The sequence below is a fragment of the Dermacentor albipictus genome, chromosome 2, assembly GCF_038994185.2.
Source record: "Dermacentor albipictus isolate Rhodes 1998 colony chromosome 2, USDA_Dalb.pri_finalv2, whole genome shotgun sequence".
Lineage (NCBI taxonomy): Eukaryota > Metazoa > Arthropoda > Arachnida > Ixodida > Ixodidae > Dermacentor > Dermacentor albipictus.
Genome location: NC_091822.1, coordinates 74283216 through 74308346, shown reverse-complemented (window position 1 = coordinate 74308346; position 25131 = coordinate 74283216). Strand labels below are relative to the sequence as shown.

The following is a 25131-nucleotide window of genomic DNA, read 5'->3' as shown; positions in this document are numbered from 1 at the left end:
CTTCTTGGTTGTTGATTTTCTTTCTCGAACTTACACTGGCGTGTTTTGTGTGTTTATGCCCCGAATGTTGAAAATGAGCGTAAATGTTTTTTTTTTAAATTCCATTGAGCCGTACTTGAATTGCGGCAAGTTGTTGCTTCTATTGGGAGACTTTAAAGGGACCCTGAAACGATTTTGGCGATTTTCTACAAACGTACTGAGTCGTTAGAGTAGGTCCTTCTGATCATTAATTGATGCATCTAAGTGCTCTGCGTAAAGCGTGTAATGTATTATAAGGTTTTAAAAATAGACATCGCTGCCGATCGTAGCACACTGCTCGGCGGAATTTTAAGCCGCCCCTACCCATATGATGCAAATAACCCATATGACGTCACGTGGGCGAGCTATCTGATTGGCTGACCAGGGTGCGTGGTCGATAATTTTTCCAACTTTATGGTGAACAAATGATGCTCGTAATAGTTGGAATGTTAGTTACTTTGTTTTTGTAAAAAGAAAATAACTTAAAGAGAATACACAAGAATAGTTTTTTAGTACACTTGAGCACTTCCGGCACACAGCAAGTGTCGTCTGCTTGTGTTACAACGTGCGCAGTCTTTGACGAGAGCTCCGCCGTCAGTGTCGGTCAGTCTTTTCGTGAGCACGATGAATCACCCTTGTTGCGTTGTGGGCTGCAGACGTAGCGACTGGAAAGATGTGAAGTTGCGAAATCGTGTCCCTCTGTAAGGCAGCATACGAGCAGAGTGGCTGCAGCGCATCGGACTATCGGTAACCGATCGGCGCCAGGATTTGCGCGTTTGCGGCCGCCACTTTACGCCGGAGGATTATAACTACAATACCGTGCTCATGCAGCGATTGGGAGTCGGCACGCACAGATTTCGTCTCAGAGACGAGGCCCTACCGTCTTTGTTCCTTCGCGTTGCAAAGGTAAGTTACGAGCAATATAGGTCGTTTGCTGCTTGTCGGGCACGATATCGGAACTATGCTCTTTGGACACTACCGCACTGCTATCTACACCTTCGGACCAGCGGAAAATTTTGGAGAAGTCCGCAGTGTATAGCAAATGGCATGTTTCCCATAGAATGAGCGCAAATAGATCTACCCTAGCTAATAATAGAGCTCGCGGCCTCCAGGTATACAGCGACCAGTCTGCTAGGTTGTAGCATGTCGAGCGGCAAGAGCTCGGCGTTTTATAAATAATCGTAAAGTTCATGTTTCAGAGGGTGGTCAAGCGTGTAATGTAGCTGTGACAGTGCATGTTACGGGCCTTCACGCATTTTTTAGCAAGTGCAAAAGCACGCGAAGAAAACGGAACTGTGTTGCGAATGTGCCGATACGAATGAAAAGAAAGCAGTGCAATGCATTGGTATCCTTCATGTGGTGCGCTGTGAAAACAAGTCGCTGATTTCATTTCTTGCAGCGTCATACACCACCTCGGGAAAGCGTGGCGGAGAGTGTCAATGTCTTGAAAAACCTCCGCCAGCCAGGTAAGTACTCTCAACTTGTACAACATATAGTACTGAAACAAGTGAATAAATGCATGTAAATGTACCACATGCGGGCGCTACTCATGTGCAGCTGCTCACTGTGCAACAGGACGGCCTAGGACAGGGCAGTTCAACTGCTGCGGCTCTCGCCACAGATGTGAAAATTTATTTTGGGTACTCCAGAATATAATTGTACAGAAGCTAACTTCATATCCCACAGTCACTTACATCCCACTGGTCATTCTTCCAGAGGTAGCTGATGCCGAGGCAATCTTTTGTAAGATTAACACTAAAGGCACAAGTATAGTTGTTGGTTGCCTATATCGAAGCCCCGTATGTGGACACGAATGCATAATTGCCATACAAGAATATTTGCAGCAACATGCTCGAAATTGTCGTGTTATTCTTATGGGTGATTTTAACCTTGCCGACCTTAACTGGTCTACCATGCAGTACACAACAAAGGCTTCAGAAGCCCTTCTCGATATGATGTTAAATTTCAACTTACGCCAAATTGTGGAATACCCCACAAGGGTGAAAAACGAGTCTCGGAGTATACTTGACCTGATCTTACTTAGTAGTAACTTTCTCTTAGAAGAAGTGGAGTTAGAAGTAATAGAAGGCATATCCGATCACAATATTCCGATCTGTATCTTACCACTAGATTACAAAATATCAGTGCAAACCACAGCACAAACTATAATCAATTTCGACAAAGCAGATGACGCCCACATACAAACCTATTTATCTCACGAATTCCAAGAGTTGTCGGCATTGGCCTCAGATCCTTTGTCTGATATAAATGTTGTCTGGATACGTTTTAAAGACATAGTGTCCCACTGTGTAACCCATTTTATCCCTGTTAAATCGAAAAAACCCTTGAAAAATAACCCATGGATTACTCGGGAAGTAATACATGCAAAACGCCAACTCAAAAGGTTACGCAAAGCTAGCAAGGCAACAGGCAATACTCCATCTAAGACCCCTAGGCTAGTGCTTGCAGCAAAAAATTTCAAACAGAAATCCAAAGAAGCGAAGCACCATTACTTCAACACCGTACTCCCCAGCTTTATAAAGAACAATCCACATAGATTCTGGAACCACTTTCGCCAAAAAAACACACTCACAACTCAGCTCTCATCAAGTGAAAAAGCGGATAAAGCCAACAGATATAACCAATTCTTTCGTTCGGTCTTCACAAACGATAATGGCGTCATGCCGGACTTAGTTCCACGGACTGTTTCCACTATCGACCCACTCGTTATCACAGACGCTGGTGTTCTTAACCTTCTTCTTGCCCTAGACACTAAAAAAGCATGTGGTCCGGACAATATACCCAACCAATTTCTTAAAAGATACGCACAGTGGTGTAGCAGATACCTCGGGCTTATTTTCCGTAAATCCCTGTCGACATCAAAACTACCCAAAGATTGGAAAATAGCTAAAATTATTCCGATCTACAAGTCGGGAGATAAATCCGTTGAATCAAACTTCAGACCAATATCGTTAACGAGCACGGCATGCAAACTACTCGAACATATAATTCTAAAACACTTAAAAATTTTTTTTGAAAACGAAGGCATCCTGTCCCCTAACCAGCATGGTTTTCGCAGGGGTTTATCGACCATAACTCAATTAACAGAAGTCATACACGATCTCGCGTTGGGTATTGACAATCACGGCCAAACGGACCTAATTCTACTTGATTTTTCTAAAGCGTTTGATTGTGTTTGTCACACCAAACTAATAAATAAACTAAAAAGCATTATCGGACCCACAGAAATTGTTGCTTGGGTTCGTGGGTTCTTGTTTAATAGGAGTCAGTTTGTTATTTTCGAACATACAACATCAGATATAGTATCAGTTACGTCAGGAGTACCACAGGGCTCCGTGCTTGGGCCCTTGTTATTTCTCGTGTATATTAATGATATAACCACTAACATAGACTGTAAAATAAAGTTATTCGCGGATGACTGTATCATTTATAGAGAAATTAAAAATGACCAAGATCACTACTCCCTTAACAAATCACTTAGTAGTATTGCGGAATGGTGCTCAGACTGGCAGATGATAATCAATGTAAAAAAATCGGCATGTATGACCATAACGAGGAAAAAAGAATCTTCAGACTTTCGCTACACCATAAATGGTACAGTTTTGACTAAAGTACAAAAATATAAATATCTAGGCTTAACAATAACGTCAGACCTAAGGTGGGACGAGCATATTCACCACATTACCTCATCTGCTATGCAAAAGTTATTTTTCCTACGCAGATCACTTCGACTCGCACCCTTGTCAACAAAACTCCTAGCATACAAAGCATTCGTTAGGCCGATCCTCGAATACGGAAACACTGTATGGTTCCCTCACACCCAAACTAACATAAAGAAAATAGAAACAATACAAAAGAAGGCCATTCGATTTATCCACAACAAATTTAGACGTGAAGACTCTCCCTCTAATCTTCTAGCAATTTCTGGGCTCCTTACGCTCGAAGCACGAGCGAAACAGGCACGTTTGAAATTTCTTTATCAACTTCTGCATAATTCTTTCAAAATTGACATTTCAAGTTACATATCTTATTCACAAACACGACCTACCAGGCACAGACACACAAACACCTTAGTAGAATATAAATGTAATAATAATGTGTTTAAATATTCCTTTTTTCCTGTTGCGATCCGTGAATGGAATATGTTATCACCTCTCACCACTAACACAGAGTCACTGTCTCAATTTGAATTAAAAATTGAAAAAATTGTTTAGCAGGTTAAAATTGCTAGTGCTATTATTGATTGTGCAAACTACCATGTACTTGTGCCCTGTGTATGTAGTCGGGTATGCAGCATAGAATACCTCAATTGCCATTTCTTACCTTTTTTTTTGAAAGTTTGCATGTACTTGTGTTTGGTGTATACATTTTTGTAGTGAAAATTGTTTATGTTTTAAGGTGCAAAACTGACTTTATACATGTATTAATACTTAACATTATCAGTGTACATGTACATATGTGTAGTGCCCTCCTGCTATGGTCTCAGTAGAGACTGGCAGTATTGTAAATAAATAAATAAATAAGCACCACGGGCATTTCTAGCGTACTTAAACTGAATTACTCGCAATTCGAAGGCAACTCGCCTTGCATGGGCATATTTTAATAGCAAAAAAAGAAGAAAAAAAACGCCAGTGTGGTGATGAAATGAATTGTGATGTATTTGGTGCACCACACTGTATGATGCATGAAATGCAGTGTGATGTTTGCAATGTGCATGTAAGAAGATACTGAGTTTCCATGTACGTGTTTATTGTTATCCACCACATATTAGGAGCACGTGCAGAGATGTGTGTGCCAGACAGCCACAAGGAAGGCCACAAGAACAGTGGAAAATCAGACAACACCAGAATGCCGCTCTGTTGGTAAGCTGACCAAACAAGTCAGAAACAATGCACATTCTATGCACAGGTGCGGAGTTATACTTTATTGACAGAATTTGCATGGTAGCAGAATAACAACAAATATAGTTCATTATAGATAAGAAATTAGGCACGTTATCACTCAACCATGTTTTGCTTACCCAACTGGTTTTAATCCAGCCACGCAGGTGCACATGACCGCAAAAGTTATGGTTTCCGTAGCCACACAGACCGAGGGTCCCTCCACCACACGAACTGCAGTGCAGAATGACCGTGAAGCTGCATCCCCTGAATCCCAAAGAGACACTGCAATACAAGTTGCCTCACTACCATTGATCCCGGCCAATTTCAGGCCTCTCCGTGGTTCAACACCTCTGCCAATGGAAGTGGATGACTCTTGTGCAGGTGATGAAGACAAGCCAGCAGCTAATGTAGACACTAGCTATCTGCCATCATTCAGCGAGAGCTTCTGCAGGTATGATGTGCATTAAACTACAGCAGACTCATGACGAAATAAATTAACCTCTCACAATTTTGCATAACAGTGCATGAAGTGTCCCCTGAATGCTAACTGCATGAAATACATGTAAGAACAAACTATAAGAAAGGTTCTACATATTCAGTGAACAAATCTAGTTATTCAAGAAACAATAGCAAAACAAGCGGGCTAGTGCGAGAGCATATCGGTGAAGGTCAGGAACATTACAAACATACTAACTCAAGAAGTAACGCAAGCAAGCAAAAATGTTAAATGAAAAGCAAACATCAGAATTATAATTTTATGAGAGCCTTCAGATAGCTTCATGAGCAAGTATTTCTTGCAGGTGCGAGAAGAACCAACACACCCAACATGAACTACCAACATACCCAAGTCTTCATAGGTCTACCCTTCATAGCTCTCAAAGAGGCACGACACTCAAGCTCTGATACAATGGGCTAGAGTGAGTACAACTTAGTGCTATAGGTGTGAAAATTACTATAGATGTAGAAATGCAGCAGAATTCTCTCGAGAAGCCTGCAACTATGCTCTATTTTATAAATAGGAAGGATAATAGTGACAGGTTTTAGATTGCATATCTTACAATGAGCAAAATGACAGCCAAATAACTGGTACCACCGTGTGTTGTACAATACCAAATAGGCATGAACGCACAAGTATTGAAATGTTTTGCGATGCCTTTCGCTTGCAGTGCTCACCACGAGTGTTCAGAAGTCACCACACAGGTAGAAGAACCCTTGCATACTGAACGGAAGTTCATTGTCTTTGAGGGCTGCCTAAGATAATTGCTCACCACCTGCAAAGTCTGTGGCCACGCTGTAGGCGACATCAGTTCCAGGGTTGTGGGCACTTTGCTCATAGTGGAGGGCAGGTGTGACAACGAACACTTGCTCCAGTGGAGGAGCCAGCCAATTGTGCGTGGGAGTGGAGCTGGAGCTGGAAACATTCTTCTAGCAGCAGGAGTTCTATTTTCTGGCTGTGCAGTGGCTGCGACAATGCGGTGCCTAAATTCTATTGGCGTGCAGACCATCACGGAACGGACCTTCTACAACTACCAGAGGGCCTACTTGCTGCCTGCCATAAATGAGGTTCACTTACTTGACCACATTCACAACGAACCGGAGCATGATTTATGCATGCTTGTAGAATAATGCTCCAGCAAGGTAATGCACAATGAACAGCTGTTGCATGACTAGCAAGTCTGATATTATAGAACGTGATCTCGCTGTGCAAATTTAGATGACCCAACACAGGATACTGAGGACGAACAGTGGCGTTATCCCTGCGTATCTCAACTGGCCATCTAAAGTTGAACCAAAACATCATGCTGCATAATTTTTGTAACCAGCTGGCCCATCTAATTTATTCTGACATCTAACTCTGGTAAATGGTGTTGAATTTTCGAAACCATTGGTGTGTTTCATTTGATTGACAGCGAACATTTTTACCATACTGCATTTTCTAGCTCGTAGTGACTCGCACATGGCCACAACTGAATGGAGCCAGAGTAGATTAGGAAGTTGTTGGGGTAGAAAAACTGTAGCAGTTTTGTTGCGATGCATTTGACGCTTCTAGTTATGAAATGTACTACCTTTATATTGTGGAACAGTGCAAAAAATTGTGTGTTATGCACTTGGTTTTCCAGCTTTTCCACCGTAAGCAAGCTGAAGTGGCCAATGAGCTTGCTGGCTTGCAAGTCGACCTGGCAGGTGACGGGCGATGTGACGCTCCAGGCTACAGTGCTAAGTATATGACATACAGTATGCTTTCTATGCAGAATGGCTGCATTTTGCACACAGAACAAGTTCAAGTTGGAGAGGTAAACCAATAGAACTGCTATTAGTAAGCATATTGTGTGAATTCTTATGAAACTATCTGCTTTATTTATGCAGTCACCCGAAGTGCCTAACAGTGTTTGCATGGAAAAAAAAGGACTTGCCAAGTGCTTGGTGGGTGTCGAGAAGCTGGGCATCAGGATACGTTCTCTGACAACACGTTCCGTACAGACTTTGTGTTCTTTATTTTTTGTTATGCAATATGAAACAGTAAGCAGTGCTGCTGTGTGTACTAGAGCATCTTGATAAGATTGTTGTAATCAACTTGAAAACAGATGCCCAGCTATGTATATTGTGAAGTTCCAAAATAGCAACCTCCCCTGCCCCCTAAGTCTCAATATCTTTCTTGCAGGGTCAAATTATTTGTAGCACTGCTAGGAATGATAAAAAAACATTAATTTTTACAACACTCCACCACACTCTCTGTGAAAGAGATGAGGCTTATCGCAAGGGTTGGTGGCGCTAGCTGTGAATAGCGACATGCAATGAGCTAAGAGTACATTTGCTGGTACTGAAATAGGAAACCGTGTGCATGGCACCATTTTTTAGTGACATGGGCGGGTGACTACTGCAAGGAACCTGCTGTTGTGGGTGTCAAATGATTTTTATCACAACTGCCTCGCACCTTTTCTTGTTTACATGCCATCCAGTGGTTAAAAAAAATTATCCGACGATTACGATACTCCCTAATGCGAAATTTGAGCGCAGCTCTATACGTGTTTCCATTTCGCGATATTTTGAAGCAAAGAATTTGAGAGAGACATGTAGCAGAGTCGGTAATGGTCGAAAATCTGATCTGCGGATCAAGCGAGCCGGCGTTTATACATGACTCGTCAAAGGTTCCAGTGTGATCGCTGGTGCCGCATGGCTTCCAGAAAGTACTATACAATTCGCATAGCGCATACAATCAGATTAAGAAACAATCTCACACAATAACAACCAAAACAAGCGCGAACGAGACCGACCCAACAGAACCAAACAGGCGCGGGCGAGAGCTTTGGCGCGAGCAGACGATAGTACGAAACGAGCGGATCGGCTGAGACCAGACACGAGTGCGCATCGAGCCGTAAGGAGGGTCCGCATGACACCAGCATCGCGCGCGCACGTCACTGAAGGGGCCGCTCTCATTGGTCTCCGCCATTCGCGGCTCGCGTCCTTCGTCTCCCACTCCAGCGAAGGGGGGCGGAGCTGGTTACGAGGCCGACAACGCCGACGACGACGCGAAACCCAGGAACGGACGCCAAAGAGCTGCGCTCTAAAACATGACTGATCACAGTTTGGCGCTATAAAGAATGTTAGTGCCAAAATGACTTGTTTTCAGAAGTTCTATAGTCAGTAGTTGCAGGTGAAAAGTGTATTAGGTCTTTGCAAAAGGTGGCCGAGAATGTCCCTTGCCAAACAGCAGGTACTCATGGGTGACTATTGAGCAGTCGCATCGCATTAAAGACTATTCGTAATTCAACACGGAGAAGCACCTTGCTGGTTGCTTCTATCGAAGCCTGCAGCAAGAGCTGGATGCAGAAACTTTGTTTTTTCACAACACCTAATTGCCATGTGGTTTACATATGAAAGGTGTTTCTTCTCTTATTTTATTGCGGTACTGTAGGTGAAACTGACTCCTGCACATATTTCACAGCCACCTATGCTGGGGATGCGCACTCTTTTGCCTCTAGCAACATGACCGCTGCAGCTTCACTCACTCACGTGAGGGACTGCTACTCTAGAAGTTTTATCTAACCTCCTTGCTTACTAAGCCTCGATCTTTTCACAGACCGGCATCCTGGTGTCACCCGATACTGCCGTGTGGAAAGGCCAGACATAAAGCACTGGTTTGATGTTTGGCGTGTTGCTAAAGGTAAGCACACATACAAATTTTAGGCCAATTTTTAAAGTAATTGCACCCACAAGAATTGCATGTGCTGCCATTCGGCAAATTCAGAAGGATTACGTGACGAGGCAAACATTTTTTGCATGTTTGATCGCAATGCCTAGATGTCTGCCTAACTTGCATCCTAAGAGCGATGCCATTTCCGTGACATTGTAGACATAATACTCTGAAATATGCATTGGTGTTGTGGCTAAAGTAATCCCGAACTGTATGACACATGCTTTGAAGGAACTGCTAGCTGGAACACTAATGTATTTCTTGGCACACCTTGAGGCTGCTTATCTTGAAAGGGAGTGTGGTCTAAAGATATCCATTTAGCAACCATGACTTCACTATTGCTCTGCTTCAATTCCTCAATTGCAAAAAGTGATGTGAAGTGAGTAATTAAAAATACTCAACCTTTTTTATTCCCTACCTGTTCCTTGCGATTTATCGCGCAAATTATGCCTGTCTGTTGCAAAATTGCATCTCAGAAGGTGGAACACTGTCTATCACAACCAATCTTTGAAAATATGTGTATACTCATAGGACAGGTGACATACAGGAATGTCTGTTAGCTTCCCAAAAAGAAAATAAATTTGCATAAAGATTGTATTTTATGGTCCAGACCAGACAATACAGCACCTGACACTGCTACTTGATTAGTAACAACCATCTTACTTGCGCAACAACCCTTGCGTTTCGACAAGTGTCAGTAAATAAACCATCTAATCACAAGCCTTTGTCACATATTCTAGGTCTGAAAAAAAAAAGCTCCTGGCTGCCAGTTGCAAGCATCAAGTTCTCAGACCATGGATCCAGGGTATCCTAAACCACCTCTACTGGGTGGCTGCCATGGGCCAAGGCGATGAAGAGCTTGTTAGCATGTGGAGAAGCCTCCTTAACCATGTCTGCAACAAACACGATGGCTACGATGGACCCTACAAAAAATGCCTCCACGACTCCTTTGCCGATAGGGAATGGTTGAAGCCAAGTAAGCACTATTGTAAATTAATTAGTGCCCTACAGAGCATTTCTCACAGTGTAGACATCACATCTTCAGATGAAAAGCTGAAAATATGTTTAATTTCTTACATCTGTTTCAGCATCGCCTGCATTTATTCGTCTCAAGAGCATTGTGGACAACACGAGATTAGTGAAAGACATCCGCCGGCTCTCACCCGAGGTGCAAACATTCTCGTTGGAGTCCTTCCACAGCGTGCTCAATCGGTTTGCTCCAAAGTCCAATACCTTCTCAGCGGACGGAATGCAAGAGAGGTAATTTTTTTTCGACATCTAAAAAATAAGACGAGGCCATAATTCAAACTTCTCATTTATTAGGACGAGGCTTGCTGTGCTCCACTTCAATGAGAATGCTGCACGGCACCAAGCACTCACTCGGGATGGAGAGCAGCGTTGGAAAATTAAATCCTCCAAGGCGAGGCCACTTCACTGTGACCACAGTGAAAAAGGATCCAAGCTATGGTACGTAATATTTCTGGACAGATGGTAACATACCAACACGCATGTGCAAAATTGTTGCCAACCGTAGGGCAATTATAGGATATTTTCAGCATTTTCACTGTTTTGTAAGTCTCTAGTGTTGTCAACCAATTTTTCAATAAAACGTGGGGTATTATGCCCTACAGTGCCATTTCTAATTATCATAGCAGTAAACCCAATGAAATTCTGAAGATGTGCCAAATCTGGCAAAATTGTACTCGCAGGAACGCAGAATATGACAGTTAACCTCTACGTGTGTACTGTACAGCTTTTTGTTTAATTACTCAGGAATTTGCAGGATTATAGGGAAAGCCAATCTTTGTGTATCATTTTGTCTAGCTAGATGCGCATGGTGCTAATCCTATGGACAACCAAGTTTTGTGGCTATTAGAAGATGTTTGTGCTTGGACGAGTGCCACACATGCATGCGTTTATAGGAAGGTTTACCTTTGCGTCAACTCTTGCTTCTCCGAACTTTTCTCATTAGACAACTGCTGGACTAATTCAAATGAGCTCTTGCATTTGAGAAAGTTAAATTCTACTTAGTGTCAGAAACAGAATTCTAATGTATGGTCGCAGAGTAGTAAAAGAAATAGCACAAAAGATTGAAAAGGTGGTTGGAAACAATGGCACACAACTTGGTTTCTCTGAACAACTGCATACCGATACTGCATTTCTTCAATATGCAGGCTACATTGATGACCTTATGCAAGATGTCCTGGAGCGCTGCGAACATTCGTTATACAAGGAGAGCTTTCTGAGCTGTGAACAGTCTCCACCATGCCATATGTCGCATTGTTTTGAAAGACCATCAAAGCAGGAGCTCATCAAACAAAGGCGCACCCGCTTCCCCACGGCATCAACACGAAGAAATGGCACCTAGACAGCCACCAACCACTGTTTGTGTGAACTGGGCTAATCCTAATGCTCTCAGGCAGCCATAAAAACTTCGCCTGTCAAGAGAGCTTTCGAGACCACATGACAGCATTAATCAAGTGTACACACACATCTGTAATGCAGTTGCAATGATTTATTTCATCGAAACCAATGTCTGCATGGTCAAGTATGCACTGATCTGTTCAGAGCACACACATGAAGAGAACCACTCGGCTAAAGGAAGTCAGGAAGCCACCTTTCCTTGGGGCAGCATGAAAGACTTGGCATGTCAAGGGAGAATTACGGACCACTGCGTCGGCTAAAAAACGTGACAATGTACTAAAACTAAACCCTGGTACCTTGCGTCGCCATGAGTGGGCAATACGTATGCGTGGTATCGTTATCAGCTGTTGCAAGGTTGTAGTGACTTCTGTCATCTACTAGAGGGGTCACAAGTACATATCCAAAGCTCGATAGCACCTCTAGCGCCTCTGCGAACCTGTTGCCATGCTGTTGCCTTTGTTCGCGCGGGCGCACAGGTTTGGACTTCAGTCAGCTTCAGTCACTGTAATGTTGGCCTCGCCTTATGTGCGACTAGCTGCCGCGTCGGACGCAGTGCGACTCCGACCTGTCGTGGCTTCGCAATGCAACGGCGGGCCAAGCCCCGACAGTACTTTCAAGTTTTTTTAAAACCGTACACAGCAGAAATTCTGTGCTTCGTGCCTTCGAAGAAAGGGGACAAGTTCGGATTCTGCCCCATGTGTGCCTGTGATGTGAACATCTCGCATGGCGGCAATTCTGACATCAAGGTCCACATTGCTTTGGAAAAGCATCAGGGATACAGCCAGCCAAGTCTAGCAAGTTTTGTATGCAGCGACATCTACCTCGGTGTGATTCGTGCAGAATGCCTCTTCACGGCGTTTTTAGTTGAACACAACATCCCACTGCACAACATCCCGCTGAGTGTGAGCGATCATGCCGGACTTCATTCCCGGAAGATGTTCCCCAAGTGCGAAGAAGCGAAACGCTGCGCAAGTGGGCGAACATAGACGACATAAATTGTTTGGGAAATGGCTGGATGCCCTAAAACAGCAAGTATTTTCGATCACTGTTGATGGTAGTAGCAATAGGGATACACAGCTTTGCTCTATTGTTGTGAGATATTTCGTTAAGAAACGGGTAGAGTCTAAAGCCACCTTTTTTGCCTCAGGACAATCCAAGGGGAAGCATACTGCCATATTACTTCTCTAAGGAGGTCAAGAAGCCATAGATGTCTTCAATACTTTTCATTTCACACTGGCTGAACAGGAGGGCTATGATGCACATTCACCAGTTCAATGTGTACTGCGAACCACAACGTAACAAAACGTTTGAAACGAGCGTCTTCCGCACACCTGGATGCAGCATGAGGGTAACTGTTCGAACAATCTTCATGCAAGGTGTAGCTCAAAGGACAATCGTCTAATTTTGGTGAACTGAAGGATTCCATGTTGCACGACCAGCTTGTCGGTGGCACCACGGACAGCAAGCGGAAAGCATGCTTGTTGCATGAAAAGGCGTTGATGTTAAGGTGGAACATTTACTTCTGCAAGGTGGTTGAGATCGCATTGAGCCAGACTTGTGTTTGGGACCATGTCGACAAGGGACGAGACAGTAAAAAGAAAGCCAAACCTCTGCATTACTGTGGGTTCTGTGACAGAAGGCACCCACTAAAATGGTGCTTGGTGTGGGGAAAGACTTGTGGAATCTGCCAATATGAAGCCACTTAGGTGCTTGCTGTAGTTTGTGCCGAAGTGTGCAAGGGGTAGAGCATCCAAACAAGGATGCCAAAATACTTCGAATATATGGCAGTGTACACAGCGGGCATCTACAGCTCACATGACTGGTTCCCGACCGCAGAGGATGACGAAAAAAATTCATGTCAAAGTGGACACATCAGTTCAGGCGAATGTCTCACCATTCTCGCTATACCAGATTGAAATCGATGGTATGTCTATGTCAAACACCCTGCTCAAGAGATATAGAAGTGTCACACAGCACTTGGGTACTGTTACGTAGGTGCTTCAAGCGGACTTCGTGCACAATGCCAGTTTTTCCGTAATGTAGAAAGGGAAACAGGAGCTGCTAAGGTTGGCTACATGCAAAACATTTGGATTGGTGCAGTGTGTTCACAATGTCCGACCCTGCAAGAACCCCAAGCAACGGATCACTGACGAATTCTCGAAGCTGTTCACTGGGCACTTCGAGTACGCATGCTCGATAAATTTAAAAGAAGGCACTGAACCAATGGCTGTGCGCCCAAGGAGGGAGCCTCAATCATTCATGAAGCCCATGTGTGCCGAGTTGCAGCGAATGGAGGCGGAAGGTGTCATAGCCAAAACCAAAGCCCCATTGCACTCGGTGAATCCATTGGTCATACGGATGAATCCTGCTACAACGAAATTGGCGGGGAGCACGAAAAAGTTTCTCGTGGGAATTCATTGTCGTGACATTACAAAATACATAGGTGACACGTGACTCGCTGACGCAAAAACCAAGCTTTAGTTTAAAAAACCAGTTGGCTTAGGTTGTTTGCACTTGCCAGGCGATGGCGTAACGAGACTTACATGCCGCCAGCAGAGCCATTGCCCTGTTGTCCTGGGACCCGATGCAGTGCCTGATTGTATCAATAATAATATTTGGGGTTTTACGTGCCAAAACCACTTTCTGATTATGAGGCACGCCGTAGTGGAGGACTCCGGAAATTTTGACCACCTGGGGTTCTTTAACGTGCACCTAAATCTAAGCACACGGGTGTTTTCGCATTTCGCCCCCATCGAAATGCGGCCGCCGTGGCCGGGATTCGATCCCGCGACCTCGTGCTCAGCAGCCCAACACCATAGCCACTGAGCAACCACGGCGGGTGCCTGATTGTATCGAACGCATCCATGACCTTCGATGTAGTCAGTGGTCTGAGCTGACGTCGCATGGCAGTTTCATTTTCGTCCGACAAAACAGTCTTCCCAGATGCTTTTAGCATCTCTTTGTCTGTCAGTTCTTCACGCACCACCATGCATGAGTCAGCTTGGATGTACATCGGCGGGCACATCTCCACTTTCCTGCAGGGCTGCCCACATGGCTGCAACTTATCAGATGGTGACCCGTCTGCATCGCTGCCTTCGTTATCAGAGTCTGAAGATTCGGCTGCTTGCGCAGTGAACCCAGCATGGCGGAAGCAGTTGCAGATTAGGCACTTGGGACGGAGATGCTTGTTAGGAAAAACTTTGCGCTGAGGAGCCTTTGTCATCCCATGAAATATTAGCACGACTATGGATGGTTCAGATAGGTTCGGGTTGGCAAGTCGCAAGCAGTCATTTTCCAAGGTAGTAGTCAACGGCTGTTCCTTCTCCATACTCGAAAAAATAGCCTATAGCTTTGCCCCAAAATTCAGGAGAAATCTGGTCAAATTCCTGAATGAAACAGTGTTTTTCATTTAACCTATGGCTTCAATGCAAGGCTGGGTATCCTCACATTAAACCAATTCCGACCGTTCCCCATAAGAAAACGACACACATTGTTGATGCGATCATACTCATAAGTCCAATTATTTTGAGTGCATGGATATTAAAAAAACTGAAGCGAGACCGCGGATCTCAATTGCATACCGTCAAAAAAAAAATCAAGAACAACCACTTCTCGTGTTGAGTCTCTCCCCTGGAAGATGGGCTAGCTCGTCAGTACTTCTCATGCGAAAGTGGCCGAGAGGATACGTATCGGACTTTGGAGCACCACCAGAATCTATAGTCACGAGGCGCACCCAAAGCCCTTAGCTACATCATGAACTGCCAGTGCTGAACGAAGGAGCCACAGTGCAGTTTTTGGAGGATTGGGCATGGCCCAGGAATGTCCTGTTTTTGAGCAGGTGGTTACGCATTCTTATGTACTAGAAATGGAGAGTGGGAAGCGTGTCAGTCTCAACCGCCAACATATATTTATGATAGCAGAGACATCCCGACTGCAGAACTTCAGTGGAGATGACGGCCAAGGAATACGGCACGGTTGCTCATGTGGAGAATGAGTCATCGGCAGGCGATGAACCGAGCGTTGCGGGTGTCGAAACTGACTTTCTGAGTGCCATGGAAATTCCAGAAGATTCAAGCTCCACTGCGCATTGTGGCACGCATATCAGGAGACCTTGCAACAGGCTAACATATAAAGAGAAATTTGAGGAGGGAGGCTGCAAACTGTGGCAAGGTTATCTGAACTGAACTTCTTGCTCTGCGGTTGTTTTGTTGTTGTTTGTGGGAACAGAATATCCACCAGCCATGTTCCACATTTAGGCCAGCAAGACTTCCCAGCGAGCACCATGTGACCCGAGACTACATATTGTCCCGCCAAATAAATTGCATTTTTTCGTCAATTTTATTGTGTCACGTCAGTCCTTCACAACCACATGACGAACTCATGAGCATACACACGGCCGTTGCATTGACTTCGGCTGTTCAGGCCACGTGGACAGGTCACGCTCGGGCATCCCCTGCATCCTGCCCTTCCTGTCCCACATCTACTTCGGAGGTAACACTGCACCACATCTCTCAGAGGCTATCCAGGCCTTCAGACGGCCCATGCGTGTCATCTAGGTAGCCTAGGCCAACAACTCGGCCGCTCGCCTGAATTTTGCCAATAGACACATGGTCCTTTGTTCAAGCCACTCCTGCATCTTACCCAGGACAGAGGCCTTATTATTTTCATGTATTTCTCCTGCAGGGTATACAAGCACAATAAAATGTGTTCCCTCCCGCAATGCACTAATACCTGTCTGGTCAAATGTGCCCCACTCTGTTCCAAGCACGCAAGCAAAGAAAACTACTTGGCTGTATAATGCGGTCAGGCAGCCACCTTTCCTTGGGGCAGCATCAAAAACTTGACCAAGCCAGGAAGGCCCACCACTTGTTGGAACTCCGAATAACCTGTATGGGCAAATCCAAGCACAAAAATAAATAAATAAATAAATAAATAAATAATTGAACTAGTGCAGGCCTCTTGACCGCAATCACATCACTTGCCAACTGTGTACACACGATATTTGTTGCCATTTCGGTAGTGGATGTTTGCATGTGGTATCAATTTCTGAGTTGGCTTGAAAGAAAATTGTGTAGCTACATGTAAATATGAGGGAGAGGTTTGGCACATGCACAGGACCCTGTAGCGATGACAAGAAAGATTTGATGGAAACTGAACTACTTTCGACATAAGTGTTCGTCAAGCAGGTTCTGATGGCAATGTGTGTGTATATATATATATATATATATATATATATATATATATATATATATGCTACCGAAAGGAATCCTTACTCAAATAAGGTAACGTGATGTGAAAGAAACCACGTTTATGAATGCACGAATGATGGCATAAACAATCTGCTATTAATTAAGTTTCTACCAATTATCTGATAAGCTCGGTCATACTTGAACATGCCTACAGAGGTGGACATCTGAAGCCGACGTATTCGGCCGACGGGAACTGTCTCCGGATGGCGGATACGACGCATGCAGGTAGCACGACCCTGTTGCGTCTCCCCAGTCTCTTCCAAATCCACCGTGTAAAGAGGCGGTACGCTAAAAAGCGATACTTCCTAGGAAAGAGTATAAAGTGGTGCGGTCAACGTTGCAGTCGGAGTCCGCTGGCAAGTTCCACATGTACTGTGACCGAAACTTTACCTGTGCACTTCTCCGTCGACCGCAACGCCGTTCTCCTGCAGCTCCCAATAGAATGCTTCTAGTACCGCGGGGCTAAGGACACGCTCCTGAACTCTTCCATGTTGCGTGATGCATGCCTCCGGACTTTCTGCGACCACTTGTGGCACGTCACGGCAACACACTTGCTCAAGGGCCGTTGGCATGTGCTCGCAAAGCTGGCAATCGCACCTGCATCATAACGAATCATCGGAGGCGGTCGTTATATATACCACACATTCATAGCGAAATAAACTAGAGAGCGTCCCAACGAAATCGGTTAATGCACGATCGAACGTGAGTGCAGAAATAGCAAAAAAACGTTTTGTGTTTCTTTTTGTCCGTCTCAGTCGGTCGTGCTGCGCCTTTTGAATAGCAAAAAGAGTGCACATTACAACCTGAATGTTTTTGTTTTTCCTGTTACAAGCTAGACAGCTCCGAGACGACAGACACGTATCGAATAGCGAAAGTCAGTTTCCGTATTTACGCTTACCGGTGATCGTTGTCGACGTCGGGGCCGTCAGGGGAACTCGGCAAGTCTGGTGGTGGCGAATCGCTGCTACCGTCGTCAGCGTGGAGCAGCAGATTGCGAAAAGGTGTGTCGCTATATGGGTCGAAACCCATCTCCTCGCTCATCCGGCGCAACCGTTCCTCAAGGTCCGGGTCCATGACGCGAATGACTATCAAAAGAACGATTGCAACGCACGCGACTTCGGTAGCTGTCGCTGGTGATCGACGCCCAAGCGGCTAGCGGCGAGGTTTCGCGCGGGCGGGGGCGGGCTCCAACGCAGCCGGAAGTGGACAATGTGACGTCGCATCGTGACGCAGCACCAGTGAAGGCGGAGCTTAGCCACGATGGCTCGGCGAAGGAGTTGAGGAGGAAAAGTGTGGCTAGGGAGGAGGGTAACTTTTAATCGCTTGTAGCTCCCTTAATACGTAACGATTGGCTTAAATTATGGTGCCAATGTTCTACTTAAGCTGTCCCCTACGCTCTTACAAAATTTGTCCGAACCGTTTCAGGGGCCCTTTAACTATGTCTGTGCTGCTATTGACCGAGTGAAGTGTAGACCACTCAGGGACAAGAGAGCTGAATTGTTGACTGAATTTGTTCACGATTATTTATTGGAGGACATTGGAAGTGTCTTTTCGGTTGGAACACGGCCTGAATACACGCACTTTCGACGTGACAGTCACACAAGATTAGATATGCCGTATGTTTCTGCTGATCTCTTACCACTATGCACTGCCTATGATGTAATACCTGTGTCGTTTAGTGATCACTGCCTTGTCAGTACGACTTCTGGAACGAAAGGAAGGAAATCACGCTTTAGTTGATATCTTTAGAAATGAAATGAGAAAATTTTAGATGATGAAGAATTTGTCAAGGAAATTAAAACCGATCTTGACGGTGTGCTAGCTGCGCAAAGGAACTACTTTGCAGTTGAATGGGAAAATTTCAAAGAACACGTGAAGCACAAGCAATGGAAAAGAGTAGCGCAATTGGGTATAAACAAAAAGACAAAGAAAACGAACCTCGTGAACAACTTGAGTGCTTGGTTAGCATGGAAAGCAATCAGCCAGGAAATTTCAGTAAAGAAATAAAAGACCTGAAGTGTCAGATTGAAAGTATTGACACTGACAGGTACACAGCAGCAATAATACGCTCAAGGAGCGAAAACCTGTGGGCAGGCGAAGCGCCTACAAAGCGGGTGGTATCAGTCGAGAAAAGGTACGCTTGCCAAAAGGAAATCAGGCAAATAAGATACCAGGGGCACATTACAAGCGGCCCTAGTTATATTCAGCGCGCTTTTACGGAACACATTGCTGAACTTTTTAGCAGTAGGCGCGAACATGCGGAAGGGTTTGAAGGGAATTTTTTACGACTGATGCCAACACTCGATGATGATGTAGGGGAACGTCTTGAATTGCCCATTACTTTGGAAGAGATCGAAAAAGCGGTAGATGATATGCCTTCTGGAAAAGCCCAGGGGCCAGATGGGCTGAACGCTGCCTTCTATAAAACATTTAAACAAGATGTTTCTCAGTTCTTGTTACAAGTGATAACAGAAGCCTATGAACGTAAAAAGGTACCATTGTCTTTTGGTATTTCACACATTGTACTTATTCCCAAGTCTGATGAACCGGAGAAACGAGTTAGTGGGTTCCTATAGACCTATCAGCCTCACTAATGTCGACTACAAGGTGTACATGAAGGTACTAGCCAGACGACTTCAGAGCGTAATCGACAAATTAGTAGGGCCGCACCAAACCTGTGGCATCATAGGTCGCAGCATTGCAACAAATATACATGTGGCCAGAACCGTATTGGACTGTGTTGACGCACTTTGAATTCACGTGGCTATGATACAGCTGGACTTGGCAAAAGCGTTCCACCGCGTCTCATATGACATTCTTTTCTCCATTCTATAGAGCATGCTAACCTGGGTAGTATAATAGTAGAAGGAGTAAGAATGGCGTGTGGAAATTGTATGACGCGTATTATAGGTAATGGTGACCTTACTGTCGGCCTCACACTGTGTTCTTCGGTGTGGCAGGGTTGTCAGCTCTCTCCCCTGCTATTTGCAGCGTATCTAGAGCCTTTATGTCTGACCATTCTCAACATCTATTACGTCACGGGTTTCAAGTTGCAATCTGCTCAGGTGAAACTTCTTGCGTATGCGGACGACATAGCGGTATTTTGCACGAACAGAAATAGCATTTGTGAAGTTATGAACAATGTGGAAAGGTTTTGTAACCAGACTGGATTTCAAGTAAACTGGGAAAAAAACTCTGGTTTTTGGCACCGTGAATGGGATATTACACCGGAATTTTTCGCACGGCTGCAATGGTCTCCCATGCCAACGCGATACCTTGGTGTGCCCCTGGAATGTTATCGCGATCCCAGCCCACTCTGGAACGAAGAGACGTCAAGGGCGAGAGAGAAAGCGGGAGCGTGGCAAGGAAGGAATCTGTCAATTTTCTCACGTGCCTTTGTCTGCAATGTCTTTCTCATTTCTAAAATATGGTACCTCATGAATGTGCTGTGTGCTTCGTGGACCTCGATTCAAAAGTTGGATCGTGTATTTGCCGTCTTTTTTTGGGCTTCCACCTGGGAAAAAAACGTGAAGAACAAACCTGTTTCTTTCAGTTAAGAGAGGAGGCCTTGGACTGGCCCACTTGTTTTTGTGTCAACTGGTATCACGCTTTATTTTCTTTCGTGATGAAAATGACACCTTCTTAAGAACGGCTATAAAGGTCCGATTGCAAAGGCTACTCCCAAGAAGCATAGTGTACTCTGGTGAAAACATGTGCTTTGCTGTAACCGGATTTTCGCGCGAGGTTGTGCTTTCTTGTAAGTTGTTAGAAGTGCCTTTTTCCCCAGTCTACTTGTACAGTGTGCCCAAGAAAAAGCTGTATAAAGATCTTGTGGACATGATGCTGCCGGTGCCATTGTACCGTGCGCCTTACAGTGGAAGCCCAGGGCAGAATATTTTAAAGTGAGTGTAGAAGGCGACAGTTAGGCCAGGCGTGAAAACATTCTTTTTCAACTTACATTCTAATAGACTAGCTGTCAAAACGTGGCTTCAAGAAAAGGGATTGTTTGTCTCTTGGACAACGAACTGTCTGTTATGTAACAAGCCAGAGACAGTCGAACATGTTTGTTCTGGACGGCTGGGACGCGATATTCCACTGGGACGTCCTACAAAGAACTATCAAGAAAGAGCTACCACTAGACCCTTATGGTATCAGGTTTTTACCGGTTAATCACAAAGATGTACCCTATGATTTGTTCATGCTTCTTGGCCCCCACAGCTTGTGGAAAACACGAAGGCAAGTAAGGCATCCAGACATTAATAAGCGCAGTGCACGTGAAAACTTTATTGAAAGCGCTGCTTACCTTCGGGAATGTATCCGGGCGCAGCAAGACCCACCTCAGTGGGTAACACTTCTTGATGATTTAGTGAGATTGAAGAAATTTTAACATTGATCGCCTCAGCTCAAGTGTAGCTGAAGTGTTTTATTGTTTGTGACTTTATTGTTTCTCGTGTGAACTTCGGAAATAAAGAAAAAAAAGTTTCCTTACTGCGGATACGTTAGGCGGCCGTTCGTGGGAACCCAGTTATCGCGGAGCGTCTCATCATTTCTGTACTCGTTCCGCCGAAATAGCTCAGTTGGGAGAGCGTTAGACTGAAGATCTAAAGGTCCCTGGTTCGATCCCGGGTTTCGGCATCTTCATAGTGTGGTTTCTTTTTTTCATCCGTTGTACATAACAACACAACTGGCAATTCAGTCTGCATTGTGAGCTTTTCTGTTACTTCCGCGATGCGCCACTGTTCAACTTTAATGGAAGCGTGTGTAGTGTTCAGCAAATAGTGGAGGGAATCTTTTTAAAAGAAGTTTCCTTACTGCGGATACGTTAGACGGCCGTTTGCGGGAACCCAGTTATCGCGGAGCGTCTCATCATTTCTGTACTCGTTCCGCCGAAATAGCTCAGTTGGGAGAGCGTTAGACTGAAGATCTAAAGGTCCCTGGTTCGATCCCGGGTTTCGGCATCTTCATAGTGTGGTTTCTTTTTTTCATCCGTTGTACATAACAATACAACTGGCAATTCAGTCTGCATTGTGAGCTTTTCTGTTACTTCCGCGATGCGCCACTGTTCAACTTTAATGGAAGCGTGTGTAGTGTACAGCAAATAGTGGAGGGAATCTTTTTAAAAGAAGTTTCCTTACTGCGGATACGTTAGACGGCCGTTTGCGGGAACCCAGCCATCGCGGCGCGTCTCATCATTTCTGTACTCGTTCCGCCGAAATAGCTCAGCTGGGAGAGCGTTAGACTGAAGATCTAAAGGTCCCTGGTTCGATCCCGGGTTTCGGCATCTTCATAGTGTGGTTTCTTTTTTTCATCCGTTGTACATAACAACACAACTGGCAATTCAGTCTGCATTGTGAGCTTTTCTGTTACTTCCGCGATGCGCCACTGTTCAACTTTAATAGAAGCGTGTGTGTTGTACAGCAAATGGTGGAGGGAATCTTTTTAAACGAAGTTTCCTTACTGCGGATACGTTAGGCGGCCGTCCGTGGGAACCCAGCCATCGCGGAGCGTCTCATCATTTTTGTACTCGTTCCGCCGAAATAGCTCAGTTGATTCGGCTTTCTGCCGCGCTAGCGAGCGGACGTGCCGATCATGAGCTCCGTAGGAGCGGCTTCAGCGGCCCAGCAGGGCCGCGGTACCAGGATTTTTGCCTCAGAAGACCCGGAATACCAAGTTTTGCTGCCTCAATTGCCGACAGGTCGGATAGTTTTAAATACAGTTTTTCTGCATGCGGATGTGCGTGCCAGGCCGTATCGTGTGGAACATTTCCGAGATGCGTTGGCTAGCTTAGGCCTACTTGCTGATGTCATCGCCCTAGGGGCGTATCAGATGAGCCACGTTTGGGCGGTTACTTTCAAGAGCGACGAAGGCGTGAAAAGGCTTTCAAGCGCCAAGAACCTCAAGGTGAATGAACATCGGTGCATTGTCGTTGATCCAGCCAATCATGCCGTGCGGCTGAAGCTGCATTGGATGCTTCATAACGTGTCGGACGAGGATATACGGACAGCTCTGTTACCGTTCGGAAAGGTCACGGACGTTTTCCATGAAAAGTGGCGTGTTCAAGGAGTTCAAGATAAAGCATCGTCGACACGGGCGGTGTCCCTGGTTCTGAAGACGGGTATGACCATAGAAGACCTGCCCCATCAACTTCGTGTAGCTGGTGAGCAGACCCTAGTTGTGGTACCGGGCAGAGCACCCCTTTGCCTGAAGTGCCGAAACACCGGACATGTCCGACGTGACTGCCGCGTCCCGAGATGTGCAGTATGCCGTCGCTACGGCCACCAGGATACGGAATGTGTTAAGACTTACGCATCCGTCGCAGGACCTGCGCTTCGAGAGGACGTGGCTGAGCTGTTAATGGACGAGGCTGACGTTGATGAGGCTTCCCGCGTGCTAGTACCACCGGCGGACACAGTTGCAACACCTTCTGTGCCGGCGGCTAAATCCACGAAGGTGGTAAATGTGCTGCCTACGGGCCCGAAAGATGCAGTGCAAAGGGCATGCGACGAAGGAGCCAAAGAAGAATCGGCCGCAAAATCCGCCACTGCCGAGGAGGCCGCCACGGAGCACGGACCGGCAACTCCCCTGATGGACGTCGAAGAATCGAGTGCAAGCAATGCGGCTATGAAAAGAGCGAGGGACTCGACCGGCAGCCTGGACGGCAACCTGGACGGCAACCTTGACAACGGGGCCAAAGACGAGCCGCCGCCAAAAGCGCAGGCGGGTCGTCGTGCGCCCGTGCGCCCGAAGCCAAACATCCCGCCGGACAGACGGCCGGCGGCAAAACCGCCTAAGTAGGACCCGGCCCCTACTGGGGCGCCCGGACTAACGTCGTGAAGACATGGCGTCCTTTTTGGAATCGGGCTTCGCGTACGCTCTAAAGGTACGCGTGTGGATCGAGCGGTTTTCAGTGCAAAAGTTATCCATGCAATTTTTTTTTCTACAGTGTGTCCGGATCGCTTGTTCTTTAGCGGCACCGTGCGATCGGCTTGCTTTTGCAGATAAATGGCGGCGAAACTAGAGAGAGCACTGAGAGTTGCCACGTTAAATGTTCGTGGCCTTGGAGCGCGAAGGAGGCAATATCAACTTAGCCGCTTGTGTATGGAGAAAGAACTCGATGTAGTTGCCTTACAAGAAACTAAAGTCGAAACCCAAGAGCAGACCGATCGCATGGTGACGCCTTTCACGGCGCATTACAATGTGTGCGTGTGCCATGCGAATGGCACATCAGGCGGATGTGCGTTGTTAATACGGAAGAGTGCTGGTATCATTGAAGAAAGTGTAACTGTTTCTGAAACTGGCCGCTTGCTTATTGTAGATTTTTCTTTTTCTCACGATTTGTGGCGGCTGGTATGCGTTTATGCGCCAAACAATGTGAATGATCGATTTTTGTTTTTTGAATCTATCGAGCAATATCTAAAATGTGATCGCGTCGTCATATTTCTTGGTGACTTTAACTGTGTGTGTTCTCCGGAAGACCGACTAAAAAGGGAAAGGGTTCGGGATAAAAGTGCTCTCCTTTTGAGCAGACTAATTGAAAACCACAACTTAGAAGATGTGGGCCTAGTCCTCACTGATGGTATCATTCCGCAGTACACGCACATTCAGCGAAATAGCCGAGCAAGGCTGGACAGAGTGTATGTTTCTGACGTCTTGATCACCCTTTGTAATAGTTATAACGTCGCACCGCAATCGTTCACGGACCATAGCTTGGTAAGCTTCTCGATTGGGGAAAAAGTTAAAAGAACACGATTCAACTGGAACATGTGGAAATTCAACGAAAAGCTGCTTGATGATGAACCATTTGTGCGAAGAGTTAAGGAAAAGATAACAGAGTTGATGACAAATGAGGATGAATATTTTACTGCCACATGGGAGGAATTTAAGATTCAAGTTAAGTTCATTGCAATAGAAAGAGGAAGCAGCCTTCAGCACGATAAATTACAGAAACAAAGAGAGCTGCAAAGACAGCTAGAATATCTGTCAAGCGCAGAAAATGCGGGTCACGATCTATTAGCTGAAAACGTAAAGAAAGTAAGACGCGAGCTTGAAGTTATCGACGAAGAGCGATACAAAGCAGCAGTTATACGCGCTAGAAGCGAACGCCTATGGATGGGTGAGATACCAAACAAACGGGCAATGAGCGATGAAAAGCGTCACGCGTCAAGAAATGAGATCCAACAGATACGTCTTCAAAACGAGGTGACGTCAGACGCTTCGTCGATTGAGAAAGCTTTTGTGGAGCACTATCGCGAATTGTTCGGCAATGTGACGCGTTCTGGACTGGTCTTCGAGAGTGAATTCATGAGCGAGATGCCAAGGTTGGATGACGACGTTAGAGAAA

The 25131-nt window shown here is 45.5% G+C and overlaps 1 protein-coding gene and 3 non-coding genes across 4 annotated transcripts; all 4 read left to right on the top strand.

Annotated features, from left to right (window-relative positions):
- Nucleotides 1-21352: 21352 nt before the first annotated feature.
- On the top strand, nt 21353-21425 carry TRNAF-GAA (transfer RNA phenylalanine (anticodon GAA)). The gene has a single exon. It is a non-coding gene; the product is annotated as a tRNA-Phe (tRNA).
- A 250-nt stretch (nt 21426-21675) lies between these two features.
- Nucleotides 21676-21748, top strand: TRNAF-GAA (transfer RNA phenylalanine (anticodon GAA)). Its single transcript has one exon. It is a non-coding gene; the product is annotated as a tRNA-Phe (tRNA).
- A 250-nt stretch (nt 21749-21998) lies between these two features.
- On the top strand, nt 21999-22071 carry TRNAF-GAA (transfer RNA phenylalanine (anticodon GAA)). Its single transcript has one exon. It is a non-coding gene; the product is annotated as a tRNA-Phe (tRNA).
- Nucleotides 22072-22367: 296 nt separating this feature from the next.
- LOC135913093 (uncharacterized) lies at nt 22368-23703 on the top strand. The gene has a single exon (XM_065445758.2). The coding sequence runs from the start codon at nt 22380-22382 to the stop codon at nt 23583-23585; it is 1206 nt and encodes a 401-aa protein (XP_065301830.1). The 5' UTR covers nt 22368-22379; the 3' UTR covers nt 23586-23703.
- The last annotated feature ends 1428 nt before the right edge of the window (nt 23704-25131 follow it).